At 44.1% G+C, this 22040-nt stretch overlaps 1 protein-coding gene across 1 annotated transcript in view; it reads right to left on the bottom strand.

Moving 5' to 3' along the window:
- Window positions 1–22040, bottom strand: part of LOC142591381 (fatty acid synthase-like) — a 62411-nt gene that overhangs the window by 21971 nt on the left and 18400 nt on the right. Inside the window, exons 5-13 of the mRNA XM_075703707.1 lie at window positions 19615–19848; window positions 16694–16995; window positions 15849–16241; window positions 11900–12089; window positions 11137–11366; window positions 7787–7990; window positions 6444–6683; window positions 2782–3016; window positions 274–531 (exon numbers count right to left, since the gene is read on the bottom strand). Coding sequence (XP_075559822.1) covers window positions 274–531; window positions 2782–3016; window positions 6444–6683; window positions 7787–7990; window positions 11137–11366; window positions 11900–12089; window positions 15849–16241; window positions 16694–16995; window positions 19615–19848 — 2286 coding nt within the window. The remainder of the gene's footprint in view (window positions 1–273; window positions 532–2781; window positions 3017–6443; window positions 6684–7786; window positions 7991–11136; window positions 11367–11899; window positions 12090–15848; window positions 16242–16693; window positions 16996–19614; window positions 19849–22040) is intronic.

Genomic DNA, 22040 nt, shown 5'->3' with positions numbered 1-22040 from the left:
ACTGTATTCAGGTCTACATTACAAACACATACCGCAGTCGCTCAAATTACCAAAAGCCAATTAACAGACTCTCGTCAATTATGTGTTTGCTCATTCTTCTCATTCGCGAAACTGGTGTCCGCCAAGGCGCACAAGCCGCCGGTGTGCAAGCAGCCTTTGCATTCTTATTTCTCCGTTATTAACACATGGACACGAGCTCGCTTCTTTCTGCTCTAGACCAGGGTGGCAGCAAACAACGCTTTGTTCCGCACACACCAGAAATGAATGTCTCACCTTGTATGGTAGCCTGCATGATGCCTCGGAAAGCTCCTTGGTAGTCGTAACCACGCACGGCGAGCTCCTTGTATATGTCCTCAGCGTCCAGCTCGTAGGCTGTGCTCTCGGCACAGGTCATCGGCAGCTCTGTGTCGATCGCCGAGGATCCACCTTCGGCAACGCGAATGCAACCGCTTGCCGCCACCGCGCCGCCTTCTTCGCACACCTCAAACTCGCCGGAGGAGTACATGATGGTCACGACAAGGCGCAGGGTACCTGGTCACATGCGCGAGACATTCTCGTTAATGCTTTAAACGAACTGTAGAGTGTATTCCACTCACAAACTAGAATGACGTTTCAACCAGCGCATAACTACTGGTCAAAGGCGGACACGCGCGACATACTTGTCACGTCATTGTGTTATGTGGGAGTCCGGATCTTCTAAATAACAGTGGGAACGCTTTCAAGCTTCAGAGAGGCATAACTAGTTTACCATTTAAAAAAAAACAATGGGGTGTAAAGTCACGAAACATCGCAGCGAGTTACGAGGGGGGCTCTAGTGGATGGCTCCGAGTTAATTTTGGCCGCATGAGATTTTTAACGTGTAAGTAAAGCATGGCACACGTGAGATTTGCATGCATTCCGCCCCCATTGGTAAGTAGAAACCGGGAATAGAACGCGTAACCTCGTGTAACGCCTTAGCCACTGTCGCGGGTGAGTTTTTATTATATATTTTTGTTTGTTTTACTACCCACATACAGTTTGGGAGCCGGTTCGGTGGCTACGTAATGACGCACTGGCTCGTTACGTTCTTGCGATAGCTCGAGCCTTTTTTTATTTCTTTCTCTATTATTCCATAGGTTTTAATGCAAGGCATCAAGAATAACAAAAACTTGAGCGTCACACACGAATGCAGCCAGAAGGAACGCGTGCTTCCCTCTCGGTGATCTTTTTTTTTAGTGACCAACGTCATGATATTTGAACATCATTATTACACTACGTCAGCAAATTTTACGCCCCCCGTTGTGACATCACGATAATATCAGCGATGCCAGTCCTACCATTTCGCGATAAACTTCGGTATGAATTTAACATATCTCATAAAGTGCTTCCGAACATTCACACTTTATGAGGTCGTAGTTTCACGTGCAACGTGTGTGTGGTAAATTTTTTGCAACTTTGGATATATGTGCGTCAGTATGCCTCTAAATGGGACGCTTAACTGGAATGGTGTTACGTGGATAGATGCACGAGAACGATTATATGCAGGCATATTCTTAAGAGTCTATACGCGTAACACTTCCCAGAGGGAACAGCCCGCGCCAGATTGTACAGTCGTCGTCTTCATCGTCCGTTCATCGATGTTGGGCCCGCTCTCGGTCAGTGAACTCCTTGATCCGTAGCTGTGTTAGGCTGGGCCCAAACACGGTACGACGCTTTTTTGCAGTGCCAAAAGCACCAGTCTCACAGAGAGAGGAGGATACGGGGGACAAAAAAGAGGCAAGAACCAAACACAGGTGGCGAAACCAGCCGCAAGTTCAGGCACTAGCTCAGTGTGACGTCATGGATCATGACACTGCTTATTCGCTACTTGGTAACAGCTGATTGATAAACAGTTAGGTTCTGTTTGTTTAGGACAAGCCACCCAATCTAGGAAGTTGCGCGAAAGCGCTTCGAAATTAGTCAACGCGACACATTAGCACGGAGGTTTAGCCAGAAAGCTCTAACAAAGCAAAACCTTGGCTTTCCTGTCCTCTGCTATTAATTCACTATCGTCCGCCATAATAAGACTTAGAGCATGGAGAGGATGATTCACTGATATAAGTTTACAGCTACTCCAGCTACTACGTACAGCTACTCAACGTCGCGTTGTTTTCCTAAAACGAATGTAGCCACTCTCTCAGAACACAGAGATTAATTACTGACTGCAGACATCTTGAGAAACGGGGAAAGAAATATGCTGCTTCAGTACGTGAACGCCACATGTGGAGCATCACGTCGACCGTTGTGACGCGTCCACTAAAGTGGTGGCGCGTTAAATCAAGCAATGAAGTCAGATGAAGCCAGCATTGAGTATGCACAGGTTTCAGTTTACTCGCAGGACAACGTCCGCCGTTTTCCCTCTGCAACCACAGGATAGCATACGCGGATCGGACGTGTACGCAATTTTTCGAACACTGGCCGCAATATATGAATGTTCGTGGTAAATAATAATAATAATAATCATCATCATCATCAGCCTGGTTACGCCCACTGCAGGGCAAAGGCCTCTCCCATACTTCTCCAACAACCCCGGTCATGTACTAATTGTGGCCATGCCGTCCCTGCAAACTTCTTAATCTCATCCGCCCACCTAACTTTCTGCCGCCCCCTGCTACGCTTCCCTTCCCTTGGGATCCAGTCCGTAACCCTTAATGACCATCGGTTATCTTCCCTCCTCATTACATGTCCTGCCCATGCCCATTTCTTTAATAGTGTGTGTACATATACATATACGCACAACTTTCTCTCTCTCTGGCTACATACCCGTATCAGGCAGGACGACGTTCTTGTGAAGTTTGACGTTCTCGAAGATGACGGGCACTTCCTCGATAACTTTGCCGCGACGTCTACTCAGAGACTTCCACGCGAGCACCACGTGACCACCCACAGGGAATGTCGCCTCGCCACGGAGCCGATGCCCAGCCAGGTAGGCGTCGTCCTCGCTTCCGCTGATGTCAATATTCACAATATCGTCCTTTCCCTGTGCATGACAGAGCGTCTCGTTACCATATGGTAATCATCATAGTGCACGTTCCAAGTTTGAAGAGGATCACTTTAGAACCATATGAAACGAAACAAACATACAATGAACAAAAGTATGGCATTGGTAAAACAAGAGGTCATATTTAATTAAAATTCAGTAACGTAAAGACATATCAAGATGAATCTAAACGAAGGTTGTCGGAAAGAACACTAGCTATAAGTGGCAGTCGAACTCATCTGGTCTGCAATTTACGCAGGTGGTGTGGTGCTTTTTCGTAAGGCTACCATGGCGGCCGTACTCCCGTTTACGTTCTTGGGTATTTGCCCACGTGTACAGTATTACCCCGTTATAGCGTTAGCGAATGCAATTTACGGTCATAAAGGCAGTGTTAGTTACGATTCATTCTGTAACACATGTATAGACTGGTGTAATTGTTTCCTTTTTGAAGTACAGTGCATTTCATCGAACTTATTTCTGTTCAAAACAGGTTTAGTAGAGCAAGCGGCCGCATTTTTTAACGGTACGTTTATTTTCGCCTTTAGTCACGTGTCTCGCCAAAGGAACGGATTTCCTTAATGTGTCCAATGACACAGGACTGCACGTGACCAACTATGGGTGAACAAGAGAAGCCGCAGCGACAGCAAACGTTTCGGCAATTCTCTTTGTTTTGAACAATAAAAGGTGTGTGATACATCATATCATTTACGCGTTTCTGGCTATAAATTGCTTCCGGCACATGCGATTAGCAAATAGACAGCCTTCAAGATCCGTTTTTCTTATCCAGAGGGAGATCCGTCGTTGCGGTGTAAATTTGAAGGTAGCGTAGTGCTTTCGTTGACAACGTGCATATGTATCCCATGCTAAAACTCCTGCGGGAGCTTATTGGGCTGCACCATAGCACAATTACGATGCAGCAATTTTTGGCTCTTCGTGCTACGCGACCTGACACCCAAATGTGGCACTATGATCACAGCTCAAAAATGTAAAGCGCGATTCACGTTCACATGTATTGGCCTGGGTTTATTCTCTATTTATCTTATTATCACACAGCCCCGAGCAAAGTGTTACAGTCATCGCATAGGACGTGTCAACATAGTGATGACATAATGATGTCGAAGATGCTGATATTTATTGGCGTCCTCTTTGAAACGGGGTGGGCGCGAATGATTATCTAGCCTACTTGATTCAATCAAGTTTTACTACATATATCGCTGTCTCTCCTTTTGCATGTCTGGTCTCGATCTTAACTTAGGTATTTAAATCTTCTCTCACTGTATTGGACCATTGCCTACGCTGGCAATGACTCCGGATCTATCAATGTTCTTGCTACATTCTTTCCCAGCAATATTCTAATCGTCTCTCACTTATCTCGACTGCTCACTAGTTCATTCTTTCACCCTCTTTGATGTCAACGCTTGTGGGAGTATTGGCTTCGCGACATGCCGAACACTTGTCGCGCCAACGGCCCTCACGCGGACGCTGCTCAAACCATAGCAGTGACGCCATAGCCTCCGAGATCGGAGCGCTCGTCTCCCGATTGCGGACGCCGTCAACAGGTTGAGAATGTTTGGCAACCATACCGGGCGAACTTCCTTTACGTAACAGAAATGCTCTGCTGCTGTTGGGCACCACACTAACCCTCAAATCGAATTTGAGGGTTACTCCCATTTTTCGCGTTTTTTGAACTTCGTGCGACTGGTATATTGTGTTTGTGTGACTTAACTAGCTTGATTAGTTTTATGCTTAGTTTTTGACATGATAAGAAAACGTCTAGAGCAATAACGTTTGGTGTGCTCAAGTCTTACAGGGATCGCTTAAATATTTTGAGGCATCAAAGCAGCATTGGATATATCATGTGTTCGGGAATGCAGCAGGGATCTAGCACAAATATTCTGTGGCCGATTCGATTAATATAATAGGTGCCTAGGAAACTGAAGTACAGTTGATGCTGAAGGAATGAAATCAGAAAACTTGCAGGCATAGAAGGACCGGCCGACATGAGGCAAGACTAAAGAGAGATTGCGACTAGAGGTATCGTTCTGTAGTGTGCACAGAGAGATGATGAAGAAAGCTCACGCAAACTAGGAAAAGATGCGTGGCGCCACAGTACAATTAGGATTAAACCCTCTTGTAAATATTAGCAAAATCTGTGCGAATTGGTTAACTATATCCAAAACCTTCGACATTGAAATTGCGAGGAATGTTTTTGAACTGATTGCCGATTCGTAACACTGGGCTTCCTTATAAACCAAGTAAGGGAATTATCTGAACAGGAATTTATGGAAGCATTAAGATATTATATGAGTACAGCGGTATTTTTAAAATATGGCAAACAAATCCAATCGGCTGCCAAATAATGATCACGCCAGCACCTTGCTAACAAGCTGATGGAAACTTACAATTTGTTCAACTCTGTTCTTTAGGCAGCATTAATCCTAGATTTCTTATTTAAAAAGAAATCACTATAGTGATTCTTTATGAAAGTGAACAATAGCAGCAGGTACAAATACATTTTTTTCTGTAGGAAAGCTGCTTTTGTATTTTATAATTTTCAATAATTTAACTGTTACTAAAACGTTAAATTGGCAACATTTCTATGAATATGCCTAATCTTTTCTCACACAGTACTGTATCCTCACGGCCAATCTTTTGGCTTCATGGCAAGAACCAAGCCTGACAATGTTACTGGCCAAACTGCTTTCGCAGGTCAAGCTAGTAATTTGATTTATTTGTCGTAGCGAACACGACTGTTGTGCGCTCTCTCACAAGCATCAAAGCTTGCCATTTCGCAAAAAAACAACAAAAAGCGAAAAATAGACTTTCACGTTTCAAGTTTCCTTTAGCAGTAACATATTGTGAGACTCTCTTGCGCAGTCACTTATATTATATTTAAGCTTTATTGTATTAGATCATGTTCGAATTCTCGGCATATTTGAATTGCTCAATTGATAATTCGCAGCATATTTTCACATTGACATCTTCAGTTATTCGATGCCTTGGATCATTTGGTCAGATTTGTAACCCTGTTCAAAAGCAAAAATAAGCACAGCAGCAGCAAGCAGGAGATTTCAGTGCAATTCATTGATAACGAAAGATTGCAGGCCAGAACGTTCACACATTTCGGCAAAGTGTTTAAACTTAAAAGGTAACGTGGAAGTTCTGTTTGTAATTATAATAGGTAGCTCACCTAAATAACGGTATTTGGACGAAATACATTGCTGTACCAGTGCAAAATCTGCATACATTATTTGTGTCTTTTTATACGTATGCCGGGTTGTTCGGCTCAATTCATTTGGTCGCACTCTTCATAGCCCAGAAAGTCATTTAATACGGCGTGCTGCTCAATCTAGCGATTCGGAACATTGATAAATTGTTTGTGTGACTGCGCGCACACCGAAACATTGACGCGTAAATGCTGACTCACCTCTACGAGGGTAGGAACGTCTTTCCACGATGCGACGGCCCACTGCTGCGTGTGGTCCCAACTGACCAGGTGGCCAATATTTGGCGTGCCGCGTGGCACTGGCCACGGGACGGGCGGGTAGAGTGCCGATGGGTCCATCTGCACTCCCAGAGTATGGAGCTTGCCCAGGGAACCCAAGAAGAAGGAGCGGTTGTCCGTGTCTCTCTTCATCAGGCCAACGCAGGAGGCGCCAGGGCCCAGTGCACGGCGTAGAATCGACTGCGGACAGTTTGGCTGCTTTAACGACATTCGCGGAGTTCCTGGAGGCCATCGGTGTTCAGTTTCGCTTTTAAATTCGTACAGAAAATTGTGAGGCGCGAACAGGGAAAGGGGCGCGGGAGAGATCAACCAGACGCGCATTCGGTTTGCCGTCGTACATCGTGAGAGCCCAGTTAAGGCAGGCAGAGAACGGAAGAAAGAAAGAAGAAAACAGGAAAAGAAACACTAGCGGTGCGAACACGTAGGCTAGCCTATCAGGCCTATGATCGGCTACTGAGGTCGATGAATTCTAGACAGTTTAAAAATTCCTGCGTCGTTTTACGAGCCCGCAGCCCATGGTTCGTAGTTCGAAAACAGCTCCCTACACTATATTTGTCAATATATTAAGGACATTGTAGGTGTTTCCAGCGTCTAGTGAGAAAAAGAAAACCAGAGTATTTGAAGTTGCAACAGGACAACGTGGACACTCGTTGTAAACTGATTTTATTGCCAGGCAAAATTCACCAGGAAAGCGACGTGGCAACGGAAAGAATGGTTCAAATGGTGGTCCATTCGTTATACCGGCCTCGTAGCCGGTCGTGAATTGGAACCACATTGCTTGCGGCAATGCGCATTCCAGAGTGATGTATCGAGGTTGTAAAACACCATTCCCGTAATCCGATGCAACTCAAGTGCCTCTCTGTATCGAATGACAACAGCGTTGGCCATGATTCTACACAGCAAGAGCCTCTTTAGCCGAGCGATGAATTGTAAGCAGTAATACACCCATAAATCGGCCTCCAGAAAAAATAAGGTGCAGAGAAGCTGGCGTCAACAGTTTCAGGGGATGCTTTCATGAAAACTGTGCATTTCCAACTAAGTTACTCCTTGCACTCCCCCCTCCCCCCCCACACACACACACAAAGAAGGAAGAAGGAATGAAGGATTTCGTTTCTGTACACTAGTACAGACTTAAAATAGCCCTGCAGGCTAGGTTCCAAGGCTGTGGAATTGTCCAGCATTCTTCTCATACCTTACGCAGCGTAAACTTATCACAAGTGGCTATGGCGACTGTGGATCTAATGAAGCTCTACGCACGAAAATATGCCCATACTCGTTCTTACCAGCAGAAGGCAGTGAGGCGCGATCTCCACCACAATGGCGTCTCTAGGCACGTGTCGCAGCGCCTCGCAGAAGAGCACGGGTGAGACGAGGTTGTTGACGAAGTACTCGGCCGAGCAGTGCTGAGCGATGGGCTCCGTCCAACGGCTCTCGGGAACGGAGGAGCTCACCCAATTCTTTCCTCGGGGCTTTGGCTCCAGCACCACCTGTTTCGAGCACACGAGAGAAAGAAAGGCTGGTTGATCCTATTGATGAATGCTGGTGGCGTTGATTGCTGGCATGATGAAACGTTGTTGCAATGCACTGCGCCAGACCAAACAGACGGTAACACGAAATGCGCATGGCGGGCGCTGCGCATCAACTGGATTTACTGGGCAAAACATTACGTGCTTAAGAGAAGCAAATTTGTGCAAGCGTTTGAGAATGCATGACACAGCAATGAAATAGCCCATCACGCTCGCGTGCCGCGGAGGGAAAGCGAAACCCAAATTATTCTGGTTAACCTCCCTGCCTCACATTTGTTCCGATATCTCTATTTTACATATGTTCAATTTCATTATTCAATATCCGAATGGAAGTTGTGTCAAAATATGGCTCTCGAATCTCGTTAAAATTCGAACTTTAAGCTCGATAACAACAGCTGAAAACGCTTTGTTCATGAGAGGTCACCTGAAAACTGATAGTGCATTAGAAACGCACTTGCGAGATCAGCAATGTCATTTGACCGCGTCATATACAGCTTACGTACATATTTCACAACAATCGGCGTCGGAGTAAATGCTTTGCCGTGCCCAGCGGTAGGATGCGCGTTCCTCCTGCCGCAGGTTGGCTGGACCAATTACGTATATAACGAATTTGAAATCCTGAATCATTTCTCTGAAGCTGTGCGTCAATACGCATACGGGTATTTCCAAGCCAGAAGGATGATGTTTAGGAAACCTTAAGATTTTGCATCACTACCCTCTGATGGTTATACGTGAACCAGGAGTTAGCTCTGTTAAACTTGACATAAAGCTCTTTGTGATCCGAGACTACATTGTGAAGCGTAGACACAGCCGTAATTCGAAAAGGAAAACAGAAAGTGCTTTGTGGTAACAGCATGAATTTTCGACTCATCTCAGGACACATATGTGTCGAACTGTTCTTATTTTCGCGACACGAGATATAACGGAAATATTAATAACAAGACCTTTGATCCTACCGCGAAGAAAGGGTTCCTGTGGTCACAATTAAAACATCTGTCGATAATCCGCCATTTCGTCTCCGGAAAGACAAGGTGGCTAGCTCCGTCTTCGCTGTGACAACCATATGGTTTCTGCAAAACCTTTTAGAGGCAACCCTGGGTTTGAGATTGTGCAGCTACCATACATGGGTATGATGAGATTAACATTGATTTCTTCACCATTGTGGATTTGAGTTTGACTAGGAAGCGATCACAGAAATCTTATGTGGATTTGACGTTCATAAATACCTCACGGTCAAATGTGAATCATTTCTCTGAATTCTGGCAGAATTCTAATAATTGTAATAATTTTAAATCAAATAGGTGAACTTCAAATTGTATTAATTTCCTACAAACATCGCTTAGTTGTTCTAAGCGAGACCAGGCTGAAGAGCAACATTGGTGATCACGAAATTGTTACGGCTGGTCCCTGTATCTATCAGCGCTACCTTGGCTCACGTGGCCAGAGGTGTCACAGTGATCGTTAGAAACAAACGTTACAACACCGTTGCACTGTTACAACGGTGCAACAGACATAAGATTATGATTGTTTCTAAGTACTTCACTGAACGATTTATTGTATGTATTCTGGTCTACTTAGTGTACCGGACACTGAAAGGTCATTTCTTCCTAGACTGTAATCATTCGTTTGAACATTACAAATGAAATATTCTAATATTATAATACTTAAATTTGCCCTCAACTTACTCCACACATTTGGCGTTGGGGGAATCGGACAAATGTAAATGTAATTCGATCTTAATATAAGGCTAGCTTTGAACGCTGAACAAATTTAATGTGCTTACACTAGAGAGTACGCTTTTGGAACTCATTTTTTTGTCACTGACGCCCTTTCCTATAGGGTTATTGCTGTGAAGTCGGGTATATAGTATAATCAGTTGTTATATTTATCTTGGTCATATAACCTTGGTGCGAAGTGCACTGAGCATAATGTAACCAATGTTAGGAATTTTGAGTATAGTGTTGACATATAAGTGTTGACTACTTGGAGAAAACACATGATGTCCAGGTTAGTTCTCAAAATGCCCTTGCATGATATGGTTTCATTAAGAAAAGCTCCAACAAAGCTCAATTTAGTGGTATACAGTTCACATGTCAGGTCTGAAATAGAATATGCTTCGGTGATCTGGGATGCGCTAAGTAAACCGGATGTAGATGTACAAAAGCTGTGGATGTTACAAAGGAAAGTTGTCTAATCTATTATGGGGAAAAAATATGCGGTGCGGAAAATTATGCTCGCATGTAGTATTTGCACATTCTTTTAAAGGCAAACTGGACATGTGGATGCCTTCATATGTCCGACACTTAAGTATGCGAAGTAGTGGACACACGCATGATCATGCACCAAAACCAATTTTTGCAATAACCAGTGCATTTAAACAGTTTTTTCACATTGACGATTTCCGACTGGAACGCCCTTACTAAAACGGTTTTTGAGGCTAGTGATTTTTGCAAGGAACTTGAACAGACGTTCTTAGATAAGTGTGCTTTTTGTTTGAACTTATATTTCCATAGTTTCAGAGATATACCGCGTTTATTTGTTGGTGTGAATACTCCCATTTAGTTATTTGTGCTTATGAATGCTTTATATTTGGTACCCGAATTCTTGACAATTTTTTATCATATCCCACAACATCTTGGGCAAATCTGTATTGTGGTAATGTGAAACAAATAAAGAAAGTAAATAAACACATTTATATGACTTTACCTTTCTATATTACCATGAAATTATGTATTTCTAAATGTACGACGGTGATTAGTTCATGCGCACATTAAAAGGTATTGCGAATTGTTGAATGTGTAACGCTACCTCTTCTTGAAAAATGGTCACATTGCGGAATCGTAAATCTGAAGCCAGAATAACAAAGTTGAAGCAAATCCACATAACATTCACCATTACCTTGCTGGCGCGACCTCCGTGCTCGCAGAACACGTACTCATTTGCACCAGGGTTCTCTATTGTAGTTCTTTTCCTTTCTTTTTGCAGCAAGCTTTACGGCAGCGGCTGTTGGTCAAGATCACTAAAGTGCTTTGTCCGTACTGGAACTAACTCCATTTGTTGTGGATTCTAACGGCAGCTACCTTGGGCACTGCTCGCTCGTCACTAACCTGTTTGTATTCCTTCAGCAGCGCAGGTCCTACGCGCTGCATCTGAGTGCTGTGGAAGGCCACATTCATGGTATTCACAACACGAGCGAACAATTTCTCCTCTTGCAGCTCTTTCACCAGGTCGAAAATGGCGTCCTCCGGTCCGGACACGGTCACGGAATCCTCGGCGTTGTGGCATGCAGCTTCCACACCGTTGCGGCCACGCCTTTTCGCTTCTTCCCATGTCAACCCTGCGTAAAGAGGCCCACGTAGAATGGACCACCATCGGCTATAGGTGATGACTGCTGATAAGATGTCTTAGATGAGGCGATAACACTAATTTTCCGTTCCGAATGGACGAAAAATGCAGAAATAATCTTTTTTGGAAGAAACCCTTGAACCGGGCTGAATTAAGTTTTTTTCAACCTAAGAATGGTAGCCAAGTACAACGAACCATATGAGATGAATAGCAAGAAATCTAATGAAAGTGGGAAACTTTAGCGAAAATTGATGTACCAAAATGCCATCTGTTACTATACATCATGATCATGCATCGAAGCCCTGTAAACTGCGTCTATTAAAATGTCTGAAAAGTAGAAATGTCCCGAATTAGTAAAGCCGTTATGTGAAATCGTTCGGTTCCTCGCTAGATTTTCGCAATAGCCTGACTTCCAAATGAGGAGCGTATTCAAGAGCGATGGTTGAGAAGTTTTGACTGCTCGTTTGTTTTTACAATTTCCTCTAGGATGCGGGCCCCTTTGCGAATGCGGGCCCAAATACTTACCGACAGCGGCCATGGCTCCTCTTGGAAGATTCCCTACGTCAGTGCATCGGCCACGCCAGTAGGCGCACAGCATGGCCTGCTCTGCGGTGAGGCCCCCGTCGGCGTACCCACTGGCGATCTCTCCCAGCGAGTGACCCACGATTCCGTCAGGGCGAAGACCGAGAGCGTAAATGACGTCGACGAGTGCCACCTGTGGACACATTGTGAACCACCCTTTCTTTATTGATGTTATATACGGAGATGTTGACGCACAATTTAAGGCGCCGGCTACTGCTTAACTCTCGAATAGGTCTAGCCTATAACATACGGGGTTCAAGATCACACATCAAATAACCTTTCCATACAAGCGCCGGAAATTGTCAACCAACGTTTTCACACTAACACTATAGGAGGTAAGAAGTACCTGATACGTACAATATACAAGTTAAACGATTCCAGAGTTCGGTAGCAGAAAGTCTAAAATATACAAATGATAATGTCGCCTAACAATGCAGTCTCTTGTCAGCGGGTGGTACGTATATTGTGTGAACGCCTCATCACATATAATCACAACAGAACAGTTAACATAATCCACAAACACATACATACATACAGCGACATTGAAATGACAGGAGCAGTAAAATCGTTAATAACGGCAACAATGCCGCTGTCTTCGATAAAAGTTTTAATGCTTTTAAAGCGCTCTTCTGCAAGGCCGTTGTTCGCCAAGGACCCAAACGTTTCTATCAACTGAAAAACCTGCGGCCCGATGTAATTATGGTTGATTTAATTCGGCGTATTGGTTTGCCGTGATGGGGGGTGTGCAATCTAGAAGGAGGTGATGTACATCTTCTTCTACAAATCCACAATCACATTTGGGGGTTTCCGCACGGCCGATTCTATGTAGGAAATGTTTTCTGTGGGCTGTGCCTAGCCTTAATCGATAAATAAGGGTTTAGATATTTATGTCTACTGAAATCAATATTTGAATTCATTAAACCGATCAACGGATACAAATCGGAGCTCTTAGAATTCTGGTCAAACCACGTATTTCTACAAATATGAGAGAGTTGTACTTATAATGGAGTGTAAGTCATTCTTGGATATTGGAAGCGCCATCACATCATCTTTGAGGTGTACTTGTCGTGCGGCTTCATCGGCTGCTGTGTTGCCAGGAATGTTACAATACCCTGGTATCCACTGGAATGATATTTCCTGCTTCGCATGGCTTGTCTTTGTGAGGTCTCGTATATGTTTTTGCTTTTGTCCCGCACAGTGATGTTAGGACCGCCTGGGAATCGCTGAAAATTACCTATTTTTGCGCGTCTCTTATTGACATTATGAATTTTATCGCACACACGATTGCGAATAGTTCAGCCGTTGTGGACTAAGTCACGCGAGAAAGTTTAAAGGATTCTTGTTTATTGATGTGCGGTATAATGAATGCTGGAGTTGGAGGTTGCTGCACTGAAACCATTTGTATAGACGTGCCTGTATCCTGAATACCACATATATATCTTGTAAAGTGCTAATTGTTGAGCGACTTCAATGAACATGTCTCTTTTTCTGAATATCTCGCCTACTGACAATTACATTTTTTGGAAGTGTAAGCAGCCATGGAGACTATTCGATGTCTGAATTCCATAGTTAATGTCTCGGCAATATATAATTTCTTTATGAACAAATCTACTATCTCGTTTCATTATGTCTATGGTCAATGGGTGACTTTTATGGTGTGTTTGAAGATAGAATTAATGTCGCCATGTTTCTGTAGTTCCCATAACTGGAAACGGAGATCGGCGAGCCTAAGCTATTACAACACAGCTAGAAGTCGCTCTTGGAACTCCTTGACACATGCGTAGTCCTCTAGCTAAAAATCTTTGAAGTCCCTGTCCTGACGTGTCGGAAAGTCCGTGTAAGATTTGCGGGGAATACACATCTTTTGGCGTATTTAATGCATTCTAAACAGTCAGCATGGACGATGCCCGTTTCCTTTCTTTCAGATGTCATAGGAATCGTGCCTCTACTGAAGACGGTTTCCACTGCGTGAAATCACCACGAAATTTTTCCTGGTCTAAGCGAGATTGCATCTACTGTGCTGCGGGAACTACCCCGTCGTCAGCAACCTTCAGCTATGGCGCTTTTCCGCGAGTTCTCTAGCAGCTTCATCATAGCACTACCGCTGAAACTTGGAAACATTTCCGCAGGACTTCCGGTACGCATCTGCTAAAACCTTGCCCTGTATAAATGAAACCTCACAGAGGTTCTGCAGACTTACTTGTCTTGTTTGCTTAAAATAAAATAGCAATAGCTCGGCAACTGTTGCCTGCTTGCGCAATTACTGGATGTTTTCAAGGAGATCATAGGAACAATTCATGATTTTTCATAAAGGAGTTTCCATCCAGATTTCTGCAGCAATATCTCAAGATTACAGCGAGGTGGCCGAGACGAAGCTCCCCGAAACGTCGCGGCAAGGAGTCCTCGCGGAACGTAGCTCAATGTGATCATAATGGTCATCATTATTACCTTCCTCAGACGAGCGCAAGCGAGAGAAACACTGATGGTGACGCCATCAGCGTATATGAGTTATGCACTCGAACATACTTATGACCGTTTCATGCGATCTGTGTTCAAACTACGGAGGCGTTTGTACTTAGATGAAGAATTGTTTAAACTTGATTAACTTGGGCGATCACGAAGTTTCAACAACGCCGCAGTTCCTACGTAGCGTATGCTGCTGCGAGAAAAGTACTGGACTAGGTGGGCCGGTCCCGGAGATAGCGTTGCCTAACACGTCGACTCAAAGCGCAAGCTGTCACAAGGAAAGAAGACGACAAAGTTGCACGGGTTGCACGTGCAGAGTAATTATTTTGTGCGAGCCATGATAGTGGTCCATCTTAATCACCTTCTTATAAGAGCTGACTGGCTTTGGAACGAGAGAAGCATGCATGTCCTGAAGGGGCAGCGCAAGAAGAAAAAGACAGAAACCAGGAAAGACAAAGGACAGCGCTGAGGCAGTGCTCTCTGCTTTTGTCATCTTGCGCTCTCCCTTAAAGATGCTCAGCCAGTACAAACTTGCCCAAATGTCGATTCTCCTAATGTATGCGTGCGATCGTGGCTTAATGGTTAGAGCACCCGGATCCTGTGATCGACGGCAGAGGTGTGATTCCCACATCTGAAGCACGTTATTTTTTAAAAGCTAGGCGAGAAAAGACCCTAAACACCTACTGCAAAGTACAAAAAATGAGGCAAAGAATGTTTCGCATTAAAACACCGAATATCAGCGGAGAAAAAAAATGAAGATAAACCAGGGAACGGACCCCTATAACTTTGTCTTCGTGGACGATGCAAAAGAAAAAGGCGCTAAACATATTGAGCTGCAGATGTATAAAAACAAGCATGCTAATCACGAAGCTAAAAACGGAAATTGAGATAACGCAGTTTAACAATAATTAAAAGAAGAAATCTGCGATTTCACAGTTTTTTGCAACTTCCACGTTCGCATGAGTACTGTGCTCGAGTGAACGTACATTGAGCGTCGTTTCTTTGGCTCCGACTAAGTCTGACACAGAAGATCCGCAGGCCATAACGAGTCAACGTGGATTCTAGATAAAAATTGACAGTGCGACTTCCCTTATTCAAACCAGGACTTGGGAATGCAGTGAAGGAACTTTCAGTTTCTTGACCTACACAATATACCCTAGAGCATAAGTATGTTTGTTGTCACATACGTATAATACCACTGATTTTATTTAACGCAGTCCAGTATCGATCTGCGACGATGAGCCACTTACCCACGGTACCAGGGTGCGCTTTCCCGCTGAACATTCCATCGCGTAGAAGGATGTTGCGTTTCCCATTACTTATCACCCACTATGGCCTTTTGAACGCACATTTACAGGTGTTCTTGATGCGTCACATATTGATTGCGTCGAAGTGCACGCAATACGTCGAAAGCTCGCAAACTCACCTGAATTGCAACGATGGACACAAGGACGTTCGCGACGGTCTCCGGGCCTCGCGGTTCAACGTTGGTCACGAGGTCGATGAGGTCGAGGCCGAAGTTCCTCGCCAGCAGGTCGTGCGATGCGTGGATGGAGCGGGCGAACACGTCGAACTGCATCATCTGTCTTGCCATGCCATTCCACTGGCAGCCCATGCCGGTGAATACAAACCATAGTGGTCTCTTCGCTGGCAGGACCTTCTCGACGATCTTGGTGACGGCCTTCTGTGAGCCGTCCACAGGAATCAAGGCGTAGCCACGGAACGGGAACTGCTTTACGCCGGGCTGCCCTACTCGGTTCAAGAGGGCGTACGCGGAATCAGGGTGGGGTCCCTCGGCCTCGAGCCTGTCCAGAGTTTTCTGCCATGCAAATAGGGTTTAAAAATGTTAGGGTTGAGGCCCCAACGCAAATCTTATGTAATGTGAAAGGAAGGTATGATGTGGGGGTGTTCTCAAGCTTATTCGTTGTAGTCACGATTGCATTGCTGTTCGCACCACCTCCACCCGTGGATGTAACGTCACAGTAAAACTGTGATCAAGAAGGCTTTGCAATGATCAGTCAGTTGTAACAGAATTTATGACAACTGCCATGCACTTTGCCATCGAAATTGCCCCTTTTCAGCCTTCTCGCGGTGGCTAACAGGGAATAGCGGAACGACGTGGTATACGGAAGAAAGTTCCTGATTTTCGGCAGCTGGTATATATTTCCATAATGCCGGTGGCGCGGTGAATAGATGTTAGTTTCTGATGCGCAGGACAAAAAAAAAGGTTTTCCGGCCAGACCACAAAACCTGAGTACGAGTAAAACCCACTCTCAGCGAGTCTTCGCTCCTTCCAGCCATGAGAACGAGTCTGGGAAGTTCAGGCTTTTCCCGGGGCATAGTGTCCACGTGCGGTCCCGGGTTTGACTCGAGAATGGCGTGAACGTTGGTCCCACCGAATCCGAACGCGTTGATTCCAACCAGGCCACCATCGAAGGGCGTCAGATTGGAGATCACCTCGGTGCTTCCGTCGTGAAGACACGAAATGCTCGGATTAGGATCCTTGAAGTGCAAGTTTGGCGGGATCATGCCTGTCTCCATGAGGATGATCACCTTCGAAATAGTGGAGATTGCTGTGAACAAGAAATAAAAAAAACAGTTAGCATGAACCGGCTAAGTACCGTTGTCTCGGGAGGTGAAGAGTGTTAGAATATATTAGAGAGACGAGATAAAATAATTATGGCACACTAATGTGACGTTTCACTTCAGGCTATAAGCAAGAAAACCGAAATTGCACCATGAATGACTTCCAAAACCAATTTATATCATAAGAAGCCAACAAACACTGACACCAAGGACAACATAGGGGAAATTACGTGTGCTTAATAAATGGACAAAAAATGGTGAATTAATGGAAATGCAAGTGGATGAAGAAACAACTTGCCGCAGGTTGGGAACGATCTCACAACCTTCTCATTTTGCGTGCGAAACAAGTTTGTCGACAAGTAATTTCCCCTATGTTGTCCTTGGTGTCAGTGTTATTGGCTTCTTATTATATCACTAATAAAAATCGGGCCCCTCGGTTAACCCCCTTTCTTCTCGTTTAAACCAATTTATGAATTACACGCTGAGGTGCAGTTTGCGTTCGTATAAATTTTTTTTCGTTCATTGGAGGGGCTGAGTGGTGGTGGTGTGGTTGGGACTGGGGCTCGTATATAACTAGTGTTTTGTCAAGGTGAACCAATTTTTCAGATACCATGCGGCAGATAACGTAATTGCAACAATTTAGTCGGGTCACTTGATTGGCTGATCGTTGCTTGCATGATAGAGCATGCTGTTAATTTGCTGATGATGAAAATAATATTTTCAGCCCAGAAGTGGTAATTGCAAAATTGAAGCAGGTCGAAGGCGCAAACATTACAAGGTCAGTGTCAAACTACCATTTAGCCACAGTTCTCATTATCGCGGTTGAATAGCACATCACAGCAATCGATTTAATAGCGTGTGCTAAAAGGAAAACCGTGACACCTCAAAGCGGGCCAAAATTTCGAAAATAAAATATTTAGCTCACGCGGTGCTATTCGCAAATATTCCTGATGTCGGAAGACGTTTTCATAAAGACCCCGGAGATATTTTACAAGGCCCTAAAGCGGCCGCTATTGTGCCTGTTCACCATACCAACGGCATTTCATAATTGAGTAATTAATTAGCACCTTTGCCAACTTTGCACTCACTATGTAGGCCTCTCACTAGCATTTACTCTGCTACTGCTAGGTTTAAGCGGCATACGTTCGCTCACCTATCGCTGGAGGCCGTTTCTGGATCCCGCTTTTCACCCCAAGCACGGAAAAACTCCTAAAAGCTCATCTTATGCGCACGTACCACGTGATCGTGCAAACGGATAATGTGAAAATGACAAATTCTGACAGAAGACGAAAGAGGTCAGCACGCGTTTTCGCGGAACGGTGTTATTTGCAGTTGACTGTGGCATTTTTTTGTTTATACGGTACTTCAGTTCGCAACACTTACACAGCGCATGGAGGGCTTTTGACAGGAATATTATGGGAAGCTTCGTCCAGCAACAAGGAAACCTGACGACTGCGCGACGCCCCTCCCTCGGGTATCTGGGAGCATTCGTCGACCAAGACGGAGCAGGAACGATATGAATCTAAAATGACACACTGCAAGCATACCTTTCACCTAATACGAAGTATTACAGCGTTTCAGTTGGCCAAGAAACAACGGGAAACCAGGGAAATCGTTGAAGGAGTCATTACTTCAAGTGTAATGTATGATTACCGCTACTTCAACCTGACATCAATAGACGTAGAACAGATTGAAAAATTACATCGGAATGGCATGCGAATCAGTACAGCTCTACTTATGCACACATAACGGAAAAACCTGTGAATACACAGGAATTCAAATACGCCAAGGTAACTGCATTTTCACATGCCTCTAGTGCTTAAGGCAGCCGATAACATTTTTTTTAAAAGAAATACGGTACATAAAACGAAAAATTGTCATTCACCCGAATGTAGCACCAAACTCCAAAGGAAACTTAACGAGCTCCTCAGAAAGAAAGTTACGCAGTTGAGGAAGACGTTACAAATTCAATGAAATCGGACATAACCAAAATTTGTGGCCGCTATCATTATATAAATATAAAGAGATTTCAACGAGAAAGGTTGTCAAAGAGTGGAAACTTGTGTCAGCACTCTGCCTGCGTGGTTCCTTGTTTGTCCTTGTCGTTCGCGCTGCCCGTTGACATGAAGAACTGTAGGTAACGTGAAGATTGAGACAAAGCGCTCAACTGGCGAACAAGGGAAGCTTCGGTTCCAACAATTCCGCAAGTGGACTGGTTTTCTTCCGGACTGTGCTTCCCGCTGCCTCTCACTGACGAAGAGAAGTCTTAACGGAACGCTGGCTCAATGCTGAGGCTCTTGCTGGACCACAGTTGCTCACATGCTTAGACTTCCACTATTTCGGACGGGAGCTATATTCGTTGCTTGGTATAGTGGTTGAGACAAAAAAAAATGCTAATTGCAATAAAAAATAACATTCACTGTAACAAATTCCCCACAATGTCACCAAACGTATCCACAGTTTGTATTCTGCATACGTGCGTACGCTCGCAGTACGACTAAAGCATGGCCTTCGAGATTGGTCTCCGTTACTCAAAGCGAGCCGTCGTCGCGGGTGTGTAACGTGAAAGCATCTACTGCGCATTTTATAAAGAAACGCTGTCTTACAGGAGGCGGCTTCGGCATGGCCCGCATTGCTCTTGACCGCGCCAATTTTGAGGGGTCTCTCGCGCTCCGGCACACAGAAGAATCTGCTGAGCGCGGCCATCTCCTGAGGGTCTCCCACCCTCGTTCCGGTGCCGTGGGCTTCGACGTAGGTGACCTTCAGTGGGTCGACGCCGGCGCCGGCGTACACTTCGCGAAGTAGCTCCTCCTGCCTCCTGCTCGACGGAACGGTGATGCCTGCGACATCCACAGAGCCATTTGATGCTACATGTTCCCGTAGCCCCTGTGAGGATCGTTACGTTGTCATGTTACACCCTCTTCATTTGGTATATAGAGTGGAATCTGCCTAAACTGAATTTATTTATTTATTTATTTATTTATTTATTTATTTATTTATTTATTTATTTATTTATTTATTTATTTTATTGAATTGCCTTAAAGGCCCTGGCAGGCATTACATAGGGGGCGAACAACAGTAAGCGCAAAGCAACGCAGCACTACGATCTTAACAGAAGTCGTTGACCGTTAACAGCATGTTGAAAAGAAAAACTCAAAATATAAAGACAGATAGCCACAAGCATCAACAAGCATTCAATTTTTACAGAGTAGCGTTTCAGGATGGTTACAAAAGCTTCGTAATCCATGACAGAGGCAATGGTGCCAGGCAGAAGATTTCATTGACGGATGGCGAGGACAAAAGGCGAATGAAAGAAGAGATTAGTGCGAACAAAGATGGATTAGACTTTCAGTTGGTGGTCAATGCGTGGGAGTATGCGATGCGCTGGCGTGATACGGTGTTAATGTTCCTATTCTCAGGAGTTCCGTCTACTGAGTAAGAGAGTCGGAAATGCGGCCCCCAAGACACCACCTCTTGATAATGTTGCATATTTATTCAGTTACCTCACAGGCTCCCGAAGGAGTATTGCGTGAGGGGAGGATACAGGGCATTCGCAAAAAAGAAAGGAGTACTAAGAAATTATACATTCTTAGCGAGTAAACTTGAAAGAAAACATATGTAACAATATGACTAACGCGATAAATGAAACAAAACGACTGTGTGAAGTAGCAAACAAGGAATACGAAGAAATTATACAAATGGTAGCTGGTGAAGGTGAAAGTGGAAGTCTCTAACAATGTTAACGCAATACAAAACAAACATTAAACAGAATTACAAATTCGCTAAAAGTATTTAGGCGCGCAGTATGGTTTCGCTGGGATGAATTATGGACATAATATGCATAAGCGTGCTTTGAAGGATACATGGTCGAGAATGTCAACTATGTCGTTTGGCAGGTTATTCCAATGCCAAATGGCACATGGTAACGCGGAACAAGTGAAAGCATTGGCTCGGCCAAAGATATGTTAAGCACAAAGACGTAAATGTAGCTGCAAGTTTCAGTCCCATGTTTTAAGAGGAAGCTTTAGCTCGGCTGCTCCTATCTAAATACATGTAAACGGAGAATTCGTTTTTCTCGGCAACAACTGCACCAGACCTGACGAGGTTTGTTGCATTTAAAAGAAATACTTAAAATCTAGTGACTTGGTTTCGAAGTCTCGATTTAGGTCGTCAACTTTTTTTTTAATTGGCCAACGTCGAAAATTTTCGAAAAACGACACTATCAAATACACAACTCTAACTCAGTAATGAATAATGATATAACAAACATGTGAATTTCACCTAATAGTGCATTTAAAGCGGACAAAATTGATATGTTACACATGAATCTCAAAAAAATTTATTAATATGGAAATACAGCCTTTGCAGAAGCCTTGTACACAACGTAAAAAATTCACGTAGGATGTAGAATGAGATATCGAATTTGTCCGCTTTCAACGATCTAATGGATGCCGTTTACAGAACCGCGATATCTGTTCTTGATGTAGAGCTATAAATTTCTAAACTTCATGCTTCTATTTTTTTCCCAAACATTCGAATTTTTGAAAATTGTTGTAACAAATTTCAGGCCACTAATCGAAATTCCGCTTCCAACAGTCACTAGAATTTAACTTTCTCAACTCCAACAAATTCCATTAAAATTGGTCCAGGGGCCATCTTAGAAAAGTGTTTTTGCGTTTTACATGTACTTCAATAGGCCGCGTCGGAGTTGGGCCCGAGCTAAGGAAGCTTTAGCTCGGGCCCAACTCCGACGCGGCCTATTCGAATACATGTAAAAAGCAAAAACGTTTTTATGACATAACCCCTGGACCGATTTTGATGAAATTTGTTGCATTTGAAAGAGAAAGTTAAATTCTAGTGACTGTTGGAAGCGGAATTTCGATTTAGGGCTTGAATTTTCCTAAAACGATTTTCAAATATTTGACCGTTTGAAAAAAATAGAAGCACGAAGTTTACAAATTGATAGCTATGCATCAAGAACTGATATCGCGGTTCTGTAAACGGCATCCATTAGATCATTCAAAGCGGACAA

Source organism: Dermacentor variabilis, chromosome 8, assembly GCF_050947875.1.
Source record: "Dermacentor variabilis isolate Ectoservices chromosome 8, ASM5094787v1, whole genome shotgun sequence".
NCBI lineage: Eukaryota > Metazoa > Arthropoda > Arachnida > Ixodida > Ixodidae > Dermacentor > Dermacentor variabilis.
The sequence above is the reverse complement of the archived record's forward strand: the minus strand, read 5'-3'. Positions and strand labels throughout refer to the sequence as shown.